The sequence below is a fragment of the Sus scrofa genome, chromosome 6 (assembly GCF_054392235.1).
Source record: "Sus scrofa isolate SSC_HxYL_T2T_F1_AM1 chromosome 6, Sscrofa_HxYL_maternal_Yorkshire_Landrace_v2.0, whole genome shotgun sequence".
NCBI classification, from domain to species: domain Eukaryota; kingdom Metazoa; phylum Chordata; class Mammalia; order Artiodactyla; family Suidae; genus Sus; species Sus scrofa.
The window spans coordinates 89,326,854-89,341,315 of NC_139388.1; the positions used below are offsets into that span (position 1 = coordinate 89,326,854).

General features: G+C 44.8%; 1 protein-coding gene across 6 annotated transcripts in view; it reads left to right on the forward strand.

Annotated features, from left to right (window-relative positions):
• Window positions 1-7,122: 7,122 nt before the first annotated feature.
• Window positions 7,123-14,462, forward strand: part of FAM76A (family with sequence similarity 76 member A) — a 30,617-nt gene continuing 23,277 nt past the window's right edge. For 5 of the 6 annotated variants that reach the window (XR_014804951.1, XM_084958477.1, XM_084958475.1 and 2 more), the window contains exons 1-4: window positions 7,133-7,325; window positions 8,640-8,704; window positions 11,891-11,945; window positions 12,815-12,967. Coding sequence is in view for 5 of the 6 variants with exons in the window: in XM_084958477.1 (XP_084814603.1) it covers window positions 7,245-7,325; window positions 8,640-8,704; window positions 11,891-11,945; window positions 12,815-12,967 (354 nt within the window). In the remaining variant the exon portion in view is untranslated. 6 annotated transcript variants of the gene reach the window in all.

Consider the following 14,462-nt stretch of genomic DNA (forward strand, 5'->3'; position numbering starts at 1 on the left):
ATTCTATTTTTGTTTTCCTCTTGTCTAAATGCCTTGCTATACTCCCTGACTCCACGGCCTCACCTCCCATTCTCTTTCTCCTTTTCTCCCCGTTCTGTCTTTAAGCCATCTCAAGTGGGCTTTTTCTCTGGCCAACCCAAGAAACCAGTCATGTCACATCACTAAACATCCCCATCCTTTAGGGCCAGTGATCCCTTCTTCCCTGAAGCCCTTTCTTCACTTGGCTTTTGAGACTCAAAACTCTCCTGGTTTTCTTCCCACCTCATCAGCTATACCTTTGCAGTCTCATTTGCTTATTACTACTCCCTCTTTGCTCCACCCTATCCTCAGTTCCCAACCTCCTAATATGTGGAACTCCAGGCCTGTCTTTGGATTTCTTTCTTTACTCTCCCCAGGTGATCGCGTAGCTTTTGGAACCATCTACATGTTCGTGCCTTCCAAATTACACTTATGGCCCTCACTGGTACTCTACGCCCCAGGTTTGTACCTCTGCCCATTCATCTCACAATCATCTTAAAATTATCATGGCTGAAATGGAAGTTTTGCTTTTTGCTTCCGAATTTGCATGTCCACTCCTACTCCCATCTCAGTAAATGCCATCGCTGTTCACCCAGTTGCTCAAGCCAATAACACAGAACATCCTTCATTTCTCGTTATTGCTCACACCAGTGTCCAATCCTTTGGTTGGCTGATTAAGTTCCAGTCTCAAAACTTATCCCACCTTCATGATCTTGCATTTGGCAATAGTTTCTTTCTTTTCTTTTCTTTTCTTTTCTTTTTGTCTTTTTGCCTTTTTCTAGGGCTGTTCCCATGGCATATGGAAGTTCCCAGGCTAGGGATTGAATCGGAGGTGTAGCTGCCGGCCTATGCTAGAGCCACAGCAACGCGGGATCCGAGCCACTTCTGCAACCTACACCACAGCTCACGGCAATGCTGGATCCTCACTGAGCAAGGCCAGGGATCGAACCTGCAACCTCATGCTTCCTAGTTGGATTCATTAACTGCTGAGCCATGACAGGAACTTCAATAGTTTCTTAAGTATCACAACAAAGCATGGGCAACAAAAGGAAAAAAAATTGATAAATTGGACCTCTCCAAAATTAAAACTTTTTTTTTTTTTTTTTTTTTGGCACATGGAGGGTCCCAGGCTAGGGGTCGAATCCAAGCTGTAGCTGCCGGCCTACACCACAGCCACAGCAACACAGGATCCGAGCCACATCTGTGACCTACACCACAGCTCAGGGAAAACACTGGATCTTTAACTCATTAAGCGAAACCAGGGATCAAACCCACATCCTCATGGACACTAGTCGGGTTCATTAACCACTGAGCCATGGCAGGAACTCCCGAAACTTAAAAACGTTCATGCATCTAAAGACATTATCCAGAGAGTGAAAACACAAACCACGGAATGGGAGAAAATATTTGCAAATCACACATCTAATAAGGGATTAATATCCAGAACATGTAAAGAACTCCTACAACTCAACAAGAAACAAACAATGAAATTTAAAACTGGGTAAACGGAGTTCCCATGGTGACTGAGTATCAGCATCAGCGGAATTTTTTTTTTTTTTGTCTTTTTGCCATTTCTTGGCCCGTTGAGCACATAGACCATAATTCTTCCTTTCCCTCACCACCTCCTAAATCCCATTCATTGCTAAGTCCCATTGACCCTACCTTCAAAATATACCTTGACTCCTTCCACTTCTCTCTGCTGCAAACTTGTCATCATCGCCTCTCACCTGGTTGATTGTAACAGACTCCTCAGTGATCTCTATGCACTTAAACACTGGCGCCCTACAGTCTATTCTCAAGGCAGCTAGATGAATCTTTTAAAAATATAAATCTGAAGTTCCCACTGTGGCTTAGTGGGTTAAGAATTTGACTGTCCAAGAGGATGCGGGTTCCATCCCTGGCCTCACTCAGTGGGTTAAGAACCTGGCATTGCCACAAGCTGTGATGTAGGTCACAGATGTGGCTGGAATCTGGCGTTGCTGTGGCATAGGCCAGCAGCTGCGGCTCTGAGTCAACCCCTAGCCCAGGAACTTCCATATGCCTCTGGTGCAGCCTTAAAAAGAAAAATTTTATATGTATACACAAATCTGTCAGGGAGTTCACGTTGCGGCTTAGCATTAATGAACCCAACTAGTATCCATAAGGACACAGGTTCAATCCCTGCTCCGCTCAGTAGGTTAAGGATTGAGCATTGCTGTGGCTGTGGTGTAGGCCAGCAGCTGCAGCTGTGATTCAACTCCTAGCCTTGGAAATTCCATATTCTGCGAGTGTGCCCTTAAAAAAAAAGTCTGTCGGAGTTGGTGGCATCTCTGGGGCACTGAGACTCAGGTCAATCCCTGGCCTGGCACAGTGTATTAAGGATCTGGCATTGCCACAGCTGCAGGGTAGGTCACAACTGTGGCTCGAATCTGATCCCTGGCGCAGAACTCCATAGGCCGCTAGGCGGCCAAAAAAAAAAAAAAATCTGTCACTTGTCTACTTAAAAACTGCCTATGGGAGTTCCTGTTGTGGCTCAGTGGTTAACAAATCTGACTATTACTCATGAGAACATGGGTTTGATCCCTGGCCTTGCTCAGGGGCTAAGGATCTGGCATTGCTGTGAGCTATGGTGTAGGTCACAGAGGTGGCTCGGATCCTGAGTTGCTATGGCTGTGGCATAGGCTGGCAACTAAAGCTCTGATTCCACCCCTAGCCTAGGAACCTCCATGTACCATGGGTGCAGCCCTAAAAAGACAAAAGACAAAACCATCACAACAGCAGCAACAAAAAACCTGCCTATGACTTCTTTCCCATTGCACTTTGAAAAAGAAATCATATCCATATCAGGGCCTACAGGCTTTACACATCTGGCCCTGCTGACTCCTGCTGACTTCTCTACTTATCCTCCGTCAAACTAAGCCCCAGCTATGCTGGCCTCTCCTCCATTTCTTTTTGTTATTTCTCTTCTTTTTTTCTTTTCTTTTTTTGGTGTTTTTAGAGCTGCACCTGTAGCATATGGAAGTTCCCAGGCTAGGGATTGAATCGGAGTTATAGCCGCTGGCCTATGCTACAGCCAGATCCAAGCTGCGCCTGTGAGCGACACCATAGCTCATGGCAACGATGGATCCTTACACTGAGTGAGGCCATGGATTGAACCTGCATCTTCATGGACTCGTCAGATTCGTTTCCTCTGAGCCACGACTGGAACGCCACATTTCTTGAAAATGCCAAACAATATTCTACCTCAAGGTCATCACCTTCCCCTCTGCCCAGAACATTCTTGTCTAAGTCATATGTCTAAGACCTTCTCAGAAAAATTTCCTGGAGTTCCCGTGGTGGCGCAGTGGTTAACGAATCCGACTAGGAACCATGAGGTTGCGGGTTTGGTCCCTGCCCTTGCTCAGTGGGTTAAGGATCCGGCGTTGCCGTGAACTGTGGTGTAGGTTGCAGACGCAGCTTGGATCCCGCGTTGTTGTGGCTCTGGCGTAGGCCGGTGGCTACAGCTCCGATTCGACCCCTAGCCTGGGAACCTCCATATGCCGCGGGAGCGGCCCAAGAAATAGCAAAAAGACAAAAAAAAAAAAAAAGAAAAATTTCCTGACCTTCTCTCTAGCCAAGTGATTCCCCCTACCTTCTCTGTATCCCAATTTTGTTCCTTACCCCTACAGCATGTTTTTTTTTTCATTCAGAGTTCTGGCAATTTTAGCTGTCTTTGCCATTAGTCTCTTCATTTTGCAAGGACGGGGGTCTCATCTGTTCTACACACCAGTGTATCTCTCCTTGGTGCCTAAGCCAGAGACTGGCACATAGTAAATACTCAAAGATTTGTTGAGAGAATGGATTAATTAGCCCTGCCCCTGGGGGGAAAAGGATAGAGGACCCAGATACAGTCTTTCTGTTCCGTAATGCCATAGTCTAATGGATGAAAGACAAGTAAATAGGTAATTGAAAAACTGGTAAATGGTATGGTGGAGACCAAAAGTGGAGGCAGTAGAAACAGAGACCCATCCTCTGGGGTGGAGTGTGTGTGTGAGTAGACAGGAGGCTGTATTTACATGCTCCATGGCACCAGTGTCTCCCTAGAAGAAATTCAGTTTCTTCTTTTAATAACACTTATCTAGGAGTTCCCACAGTGGTGCAGAGGGAGTGGCAGCGTCTTGGGAGCGATGGGTCAAAGAGTCAATCCCCGGCCCTGAACAGTGGGTTAAGGATCCAGCATTGCCACAGCTATGGCTTAGGTCTTGACTGTGGCTCAGCTCTGATCTCTGGCCTGGGAACTCCATATGCCTTGGGGCGGCCAAAAATGGAAAACAAATTATCTACTGTACCAAGTTCCGTGTACCGGCGCTTTTTTTTTTTTTTTTTTTTTTTTTTTTTTTTTTTTTTTTTTAGGGCCACACCTGTGGCATATGGAGGTTTCCAGGCTAGGGGTCGAATTGGAACTACAGCTGCCAGCCTACACCACAGCCATAGCAACCCAGGTTCCGAGCCACGTCTGTGACCTATACCACAGCTCATGGCAATGCTGGATCCTTAACCTATTGAGCGAGACCAGGGATCAAACCCGCACCCTCATGGATACTAGTCGGATTCGTTTCTGCTGCGCCAAGATGGGAACTCCTGTTTGTTTGTTTTTAATATGCCCAAAATCATACAGCTTCTAAGTGTTATAGCTGGGATTCAAAGCCAGGCAGTCCCTCTTCCAAGCCTGCATCCTTAAAACAAAACAAAACAAAACAAAACAAAACAAAACAATTTTGAGGAGTTCCCGTTGTGGCCCAGCAGAAATGAATCCAACTAGGAACCATGAGGTTATGGGTTTGATCCCTGGCCTTGTTCAGTGGGTTAAGAATGTGAGATGTGGTGTAGGTCACAGATGAACTTCAGATCTGGTGTTGCGGTGGCTGTGCTGTAGGCTGGCAGCTGTAGCTCTGATTTGACCCCTAGCCTGGGAACCTCCATATGCCACGGGTGTGGACCAAAAAAAACAGAAAGACCAAAAATAAATAAATAAATAAATAAATAAATAAATAAATAGAGGTGAAATTCACACAATACAAAATTAATCATTTTAAAGAGAACAATTCAGTGGCAGTTAGTACATTCACAGTGCCGTGCAACCACCACCTCTAACTAGTTCCAAGACATTTTCATCATTCCAAAGTAAAACCCCTTACCTGTTAAAACACTTTTCCTCCATTACCCTCCATGTACTATTTTTTTTTTTTTTTTTTTTTTTTTTGGTCTTTTTGCTATTTCTTGGGCCACTCCCGCGGCATATGGAGGTTCCCAGGCTAGGGGTAGAATCGGAGCTGTAGCCACCAGCCTACGCCAGAGCCACAGCAACGCGGGATCCAAGACGCGTCTGCGACCTACACCACAGCTCACGGCAACGCCGGATCCTTAACCCACTGAGTAAGGGCAGGGACCGAACCCGCAACCTCATGGTTCCCAGTCGGACTCGTTAACCACTGCGCCACGACGGGAACTCCCATGTACTATTTTTGACCCCCCACAATCACCCAATTGTACCACGGAGGAAAGTGAGGCTCTGAGAAACTCAGCCAAAGTGAGAAGTTCAGAAGTTCAAGTTTACATAGCTAGTAAATATGGAGCAGTGACTTTGAACTTCAGTTTTCTGACTCCAGCGCCTAAATATTTGATTATACACATCTTTGGGCAAACTCACAATGGGGGGGGAGGGGGGGCTGGATTTGGATATCAGGGAGAGTAATTTTGGGGAGGCAGGGATTTATAAGCCACAAATGCGCCCTCAGTTGCTGTGGAAAAAAAAAAAAGCACGTTGAGGTAAAATTGCAGTTAGTACTGTTCAAGCGGTTGGCAGAGCTAAACCTAATCTCAGCCTAAGAGCAGCTATAGGCAGAGACTTGGAAAGGTCAGCACTGCAGGAAGCTTTGCCAAAGCCTCAAGAACCAAAAGTATGGGAGTTCCTCTTGTGGTTCAGTGGTAAGGAAACCCACTAGTATCCATGAGGTTGCAGCTTCCATCCCTGGCCTTGCCCAGTGGGTTAAAGGATCCCATGTTGCCTCGAGCTGCGGTGTCGTTCCCAAACGCAGCTCAGATCTGGCATTACTGTGGTCGCGCGACTCGGATTCTTGACCCCTAGCCTGGGAACTTCAATAGGCCCTGGGTGTGGCCATAATAGGACAAAAACAAACAAGCAACAAAACAAACAAAAAACCACAAGTTTGCAATTCCTTGGACTACCCCTAGATGCCCCAGGCAGGGAGCAGTTAGGACACGTAGCTAGGATAGGAGGGCGTAGCTCGCCTTCCGGCCGGGCCTAACCAGGAAATGCCTGGCAGTTCAAGAAAGAAGCTGAGGGTGCGTCTGGATTAGACACAGTAGGAAGCAGGCCTCAGACCAGTTGCATCCCACTCTGACGGGGCCTCTGGGGCGCGAGGGCTCTCAGAGGTGGAAGGCTTCTCCTTAGTATCCGTCTTCTCCCTCCTAGAGGAGCTGTCATCACTCTAGCAGCCAGAAGGCCCTGTGTAGAAACAACACAGGGGTGCTCTCTCTGGGGCCACTCTATTTCTCTCTGCAGGTCAGCGACCCTAGAGTTTTCCGTTTTTAGGGGTCTCAGAGGGCACTCCTCTAAGTTGCCTCTCAGGGTTCCCTCCTGGCCCTCCAGTGGGAGGGCCGTGAGGGCCCCTCCTGCCCGGATGATGGAGGCTTCTTCTCACAAGCTCATCTTCACGCACCGGGTGGCGACAGAGGTCTGGTTCAACCATGCAACACACTCCACCCAACCCGCTGCCAGGGGGCAACTCCATGGAAACTGAAACCTCACAACTCCGTGGAGGTATCGCGAGAAGCGCGGTTGCGCCAGCGGCCGGGGAGAGGAGGAGCGAAGGCGGGAACCGAGAGCGAAGTGGGAGGAGTCTTAGGCGCTTCCGAGGTTCCCGGCGGGAGACCGTCCCTCCCAGCGGCGCCCCCGCGTGACTGCGCTTTACATAATCGAGGCCGCGCGCGTCATAAGTGGCGTACTCGAGTCCAGACCGAATCAGAGTCGTAAGAAGCTCCGTGTCCCGCCCCTTCGTGCTTGATAGACGTCTAAATGAACCAGTGAACGGGCGTTCAGCGCCGCCGCGCCCGCCCTGGTCCGCCCGCACCCGAGGGCCCGCCCGCCTGCCGCAGCCCGCAGCCTGCCGCCAGGTTGTACCTCAGACTGTCAGATAAAGCGGCGGGCCGGGCCGGCGGGGCGGTGAGCACGGCCCGGGCCGGACATGGCGGCGCTCTACGCCTGCACCAAGTGCCACCAGCGCTTCCCCTTCGAGGCGCTGTCTCAGGGGCAGCAGCTGTGCAAGGTGCGCGGGCTGGGGCGGCGGCCGGGAACTGGGACGCTGGAGGCGCGGCCCGGAGCTCCCGGTTCTGCGGGGACGCCCGGCGGGGTCCCTCGGGCAGGGCGTGGCTGGCTCACAGAACTGAGAAACCGTACCCGCCCCATTGGGGGTCGGCGAGGCATGTAGGGGAGATCCAGGCCCTATCCGGGCCCCCGCGGCGGGCGTGTCCGGGCGCTTAGCAACCGCGAGGGATTGTTCTCTGACCCTCCGAGGTCGGGGGAGGGGACAGCGGGTCCCCCTCACGCCCCTGACAAGCCGCGCCCTAGGTCGCTCTTGGGCTGGCTTCCCCGCTGCCGGGGTCTGCCTGGTTTCAGGCTTAGGGACCCCGTGCCTCGCCTGGGACTGAACTCCAGAGTTGGGTGCTGCCTGGGAGGATCGTCTCGAACTCGGGCGTCTCACGGGCACCTCTCAGCCAGTTTCGGAGTGGGACATAGTGAGGCTTTATAATAAAGCCCCACTGTCAAGCTCACGAGGCAAAAGGATGATTTTTCAGCATCTAGTTAGTGACCTTCGGTCCTCGCCCTAACCAGCCGCTGATCAGTTTTTACCCCGAAGGTCCAAGTTCTCTTTTTTCGTTTTAAGTTGCTTCATCTTGTTTTGCCTATTTAAATGAGTAGAGGTGTTGTGAGGATACAGTAAAAGTCACTAAGCCAACTGGAGAGTGATGTTGAGATATCCCCAAATAATCCAGAGTTTGTGTCTCTGGTATGGATAACTCATAATTGTATGTCATTATTGCCTCAAATAGCCAGGACTTCTTCACTTTTTGTTTACTATTTATGAGAGAACTCAAAAACTCAAATGTTTGAGTGCCTTTTTTGGACATATATATATATATACATGTATATTTAATCATGTGTTTGTGTGTGTGTATATATACATACATATGTATGTTTTTTAGGGCAGTTTTATGTTTGTGAGCAATAATGAATTTAATTCAGCACTTTGATTTCAAAAGTGAACCTGCTGAAAAGAATCACACAGTGGCAGAGGGAGAACCGGACTAGAATCCAGGGCTTCTGATTCCTAGTCTGTGACTTATTCATACTTTTGTTTCACAATTTATGACTAGTTCCATATAAATTCTTACTTAACTCCCACATCAATGCAGGGTGGTGATGCCAGAATCACAGAAGAAAGAAATTAGTCCTAGAAAGTTTAAGTGACTAACTCAAGCACAGTGGATATGCTTGGAATAGTACCCAGGTCTCTGCCTCCTACTGAAGGCTGTTTCCATTTCTGACTGCCTTTTAAAATTATATCCTCATTTCATTTCAGGAATGTCGGATTGCACACCCTGTTGTGAAGTGCACCTACTGTAGGACTGAGTACCAGCAGGAGAGGTACAGTTTTCCTTAACCATGAAATATGTTAGCAGACTTTTCTTCTTAAAATCTGTAATTTATTGCATTTCAATATCCAGATCTGTAATCATTTGCATTATAACATACAGATCTGTAATCAATTGCATTACACACAGATTCTGATAATTTACTGTTTATAAGACAGTCAATGGAGGTAAAATACACATGTTGGTTCCCTAGTTATCCATTGATTGCTTAAATTATTATTTTTCAGATTTTTGATAGTTTTATATTGTGGCTTTGATCTTTTTGATAGTAAGAAACCAATCCCATAACAACGTAAGCCTCATGTTCTAGTATGTTTTCATACGAAGCTTGAAGAATTTATAAGCCAAAGGAAGAACTTTTAGAAATGTGATAATCCTGACAAATGGTTTGTTAGCCCTGGTCACATTTGAAACTTATTTGCCTTTACACTTGCCTTGTGTGAATCTCATTTTGAAAAGTGTGAAAAACACTTAGGTGTGAATGAACACACATCTTTGGGGGACTTTTTAATAACAAAGTGGCTTATTGGTATAGTAGTTCCACTTTTGTGGAACTGCAACTGTGGGTGATACTGTCTTCAGCAGGGTGGAGTCAGTTTTCGAGCTCACACATAGACCTAGAAGCCTAATTTTAATCAGCCTCATTTCAATTCTAGGAATATTTTCCCCATTTTGTTATGAGTATTTTCAAACAAAACAAAGGTTGAAAAAACTAGACAAAAACACCCATCTACCCACTATTTAGATTCTATAATTTACATTTACTATTATTTTTTTTTTTTTTTTTTTTTTTTTTTTTGTCTTTTGTCTTTTTGTTGTTGTTGTTGCTATTTCTTGGGCCGCTCCCGCGGCATATGGAGGTTCCCAGGCTAGGGGTCGAATCGGAGCTGTAGCCACCGGCCTATGCCAGAGCCACAGCAACGCGGGATCCGAGCCGAGTCTGCAACCTACACCACAGCTCACGGCAACGCCGGATCGTTAACCCACTGAGCAAGGGCAGGGACCGAACCCGCAACCTCATGGTTCCTAGTCGGATTCGTTAACCACTGCGCCACGACGGGAACTCCTACATTTACTATTATTTGCATCTATCCCTCTCTGTCAGTATATTAATCTGTCTTCTTTGTGATGCATTTGAAAGTTGTGGACATCAATGTACTTGATCCTAAACACTTAAGCATGCATATCATTAACTAGAGTCCAATATTTGCTTATGGCTTTTAAATTATTTTATTTTATTACTCTTTTTTTTAGGGTCACACCCACGGCATATGGAGGTTCCCAGGCTAGGGGTCTAATTGGAGCCGTAGCCACCAGCCTATGCCACAGCCACAGTAACTCGGGATCCAAGCCATGTCTGCGACCTACACCACAGCTCATGGCAACGCAATGCCGGATCCTTAACCCACTGAGCGAGGCCAGGGATTGAACCTGAGTCCTCAAGGATGTTAGTAGATTCGTTTTCACTGAGCCACAATGATAACTCTTAAATTTTTTTAGAGTTAAAATTTGTGCACAGTGAAGTGCTCAAATCTTAATTGCATCATTCAGTGAGTTTTACAAACAGTATACATCTGTGTAACCCCAAACACCATCAAAATATAAAACATTATTATCACCCCAGAGAGTCTTTTCACACCCCATCCCAGTTAATTCCTACCTTCCATGCTTTTTCCAAGTAACTACTGTTTTGATTTTCTCTTCCACAGTAGATTAGTTTTACCTATTCTGGAACTTCATATAAATGGAAATATATGGAATATCCTCTAGATGCTTGATATTTTAGCTTTTACATTTAGGCCTATGATCCATCTCAAATTAGTTTTTGTGTGTAGGGTGAGATATGACGTTTAACCGTTAACACCATACATAAAAATTAATTCAAGATGTATTATAGAAATATGGGTTTTTTTGCATTTTTTTTTCTAAAATGTCAGGAACATTTGTATGTATTGATACATATGTTTCACTTATTAAGTAATAAATCTAGGATAAACACAGACGTTCAATACCACAGAATCACTGATGGTAATTCTCTTTCAATGTGCTTCCTGAACTGCCTTTTTTAATCTAATGTTTTCTACTTTTTTTTTTTTTTTTGTCTGCTTTTTAGGGCCCCACCTGCAGCATATGAAAGTTCCCAGGCTAGGAGTCAGTCGGAGCTACAGCTGCCAGCCTATGCACAGCAACTCAGGATCCAGGCCGAGTCTGCAACCTACACCACAGCTCATGGCAACGCCAGATCCCCGACTGACTTAGCAAGGCCAAGGATGGAACCTGCATCCTCATGGATACTAGTCAAATTTGTTTCCACTGTTCCACAGCAGGAACTCCTAATCTTTTCTACTTTGAGGTTTTTCTTTTGTCTTTTAACTTTATAGTCACTTTGATAGGAATTGTATGGGAAAATAATCACAAAGTATTTTCACGAGATTGTATTTTAGCCCCAAAATGTTGTTTAAACTGTTCTTAAACATCAGGCATTTATTTGTACCTCCCTTTGTGAAAAGTTAGGCTTAATTTGAAGATGACTTTTCCCTCAAGGCAGTTTATCAGTTTAGGCATTAGTCAAGTAATCTCGTAAATTGATTCCTCGTAAGGGAAAGGGTATTTTTATTTTGTCAGTGCTTCACTCTTAGAGATCCTGGAAATATTGACAAAATATTTGGTGTAAGCATGTTTCCCTACATCTGGGATTTTCATATACATTTACTTAGAGAGGGGAACGTAGACATGGATAGAACCTCAGAGCTCATATTCCAAACACAAATACTTTATTCTTCATCTCAAATTTCTCAGCTAGGTGTCTGAATTGAGAATTAATTTCTCTCCTGATAGTCCATTTTGGTCTAACATAATTTTCTTTTGAGGGTCTTCTCCATATCTGATAATTTTACTGAGTGATACTTAGAGGTGTCATAATCAGAAATAACTCACTCTCCATTTTAATTAAAGCCTTGTTTTATTTGAACTAATAATAAAACTCATAACTGCAAAATAATTAACAGAGTTACTGAACAGGTACTCACTTTCAGTTAATCAAATATCCAGACCGTATTTCACCTTGGCACTTACTAATGAACAAATTCCTTGGACTTAAGGAAGAATCAGTTTTCAGATGTTCTAAGTAAAACGACTCTTTTCTTATAAAGCCTTGTGTCTCGTTTTTCCCTAACAGTAAAACCAATACTATATGCAAGAAATGTGCTCAGAATGTGCAGTTGTATGGAACGGTAAGTTTGGCTTCTCCGTACCTAACAGTGAGTACTCAGGTCTCTTGGGATCTTACATTCTGTGGATTATTCATATAATTACAATATTTTTATTAGAAGACTTAGTTATGTGTGAAAATGTTACCAGAAAAATTTAGTGTTTTAGTTTTCAAACTTAGCAAATACCTAGTAGTACGGAGTTCTTTGTTTACACAGAGTTATACAGCAGGATTGCGATCATAATTTTCCTTGAGAAGCTTCAGTAACCAGTATGTAAAGAGAAGGGGAAGAGTTCTCTTTTGGCACAGTGGGTTAAGGATCCAGCATTGTCATTGCAATGGCTTGGGTCCCTGCTGTGGTACGTGTTCAGTCCCTAGCCCAGAACTTCTGTGTGCTGAGGGTGCGCCCAAAAAATAAAAAATGAAAAAATAGAAGAGGAAAGATGAATTCTTTGACTTGGCCTCTTTAGTAACAATTAACTATTCATTTTGATGATTTTTTTTTCAGTATTAGTGTTCAGTATACTCTGTCCTTAGGCATTCTTCCATTATGTTTATATACTTATAATGACAAAGAGGCTTTTTCAGAGACTTGGAAGCACTTGCTGGTTTTTCCAAAGAGCAAATTTTGTTGAATTTGTTATAGAAGTGATAGCATATATGCTAATGCTTTTTGTTGTTCATTTATTTACTTAAAAATCAATAGTCCTGTGCAGAAAAACACTTTACATGATGTTAGGAATTGGGCTATGTTTTATCATTGTAAAGGGAAATTTATGAATGCATTTTTTCCATGACTAATGAACTATGTATAATAGAAATCATTGCTTTTAAAAATGCACTAGTGTTTTGTGGTATACTTACTTGACACTTTTTTTTTTTCTCTTTAAGCCCAAACCTTGTCAGTATTGCAACATAATTGCAGCATTTATTGGCAACAAATGCCAGCGTTGCACAAATTCAGAGAAGAAGTATGGACCACCATATTCTTGTGAACAGTGCAAACAGCAGTGTGCATTTGACAGGAAAGATGATAGAAAGAAGGTAAATCTCTCTGTTTTTCTTGATATGTTTTTCCTTTTAGGGAAATTAAAGTGGGCCAATTTCGTTAAAAAGATGGGAGTTCCTATTGTGGCTCAGTGGTAATGAACCCAGCTAGTGTCCATGAGAATGTGGGTTCGATCCCTGGTCTCACCCAGTGGGTTAAGAATCTGACATTGCCATGAGCTACAGTATAGGTCACAGACATAGCTTGGATCCCACGTTGCTGTGCTGTGGCCTAGGCCTCAGCTGCAGCTCCTATTTGACCCCTAGCCTGGGAACTTCTATATGCCACAGAGGCAGCAATAAAAAGAAAAAACAGGAGTTCCCGTTGTGACTCAGTGGTCAACGAATCCGACTGTTATCTATGAGGACTCGGGTTTGATCCTTGGCCTTGCTCAATGGGTTAAAGATTTGGCATTGTCATGAGCTGTGATGTAGGTCACAGATACGGCTTGGATCCTGTATTACTGTTGCCAGCAGCCACAGCTCCGATTTGACCCCTAGACTAGGAGCCTCCATATGCCACAGGTATGGCCCTAAAAAGACAGAAACAAAAAGCAAACGCTCTAGTGGCTTAAACTTGCACTTATAGTAAAACCTCAGGAGTTCCCATTGTGGTGCAGTGGAAATGAATCCAACTAGTAACCATGAGGTTGCAGGTTCGATCCTTGGCCTTGCTCAGTGGTTTAAGGATCTGGCATTGCTGTGAGCTGTGGTGTAGGTCACAGATGCAGTTTGGATCCTGTGTTGTTGTGGCTGTGGTGTAGGCTGGGAGCTACAGCTCCGATTTGACCCCTGCCTGGGAACCTCCATATGCTGCAGTTGTGGCCCTAAAAAGCAAAAAAAAAAAAAAAACCAAAAACAGACAAAAACCCCAAATCCTTCCATAGCCTGCAAGGCCTATACCTGACTCTCAGTCTCATCTTCCATCACACCTCACTTTTCCCCTTGGTCAGCCACACTGACCACCTTTCAGTCCCCTTCAGACATGCCAGTCTCATTTCCATCTTTGTGCTGACTGGATTTGCCTGATACACAGCTTTCTTCAGAGTGTCATAACTGGATGCTCATTTCAGGTCTCACCTCAAATGCCACCTCCTCACAAAGGCCTCTTTACTATCATATCTATCATATTACCCAGTTTATTGTCTTTAGAAAATGTAACATTATGAGAAATTATTTTATTTATCTTTTTACATGTTTTGTCCACCTCCACTAGAATATGAGCTCTTTATCCATCCTGTTTTCATGCTGTATTACCAGCAGCCTGGCACATGTAGCTGCTCAATAAATATTTTTTTGTTGAAAGGGTGTAGTACCTATACTCTATCCAGAGGTGCTTTTCAGAGATGCTTAGGCTCTCAAAAGGTGACTCTTGCTAGAGTTCTGTTGTGGCGCAGTGGAAGTGAATCTTACTAGGAACCATGAGGTTACAGTTCGATCCCTGGCCTTGCTTGGTGGGTTAAGGATATGGCATTGCTCTGGCTGTCCTATG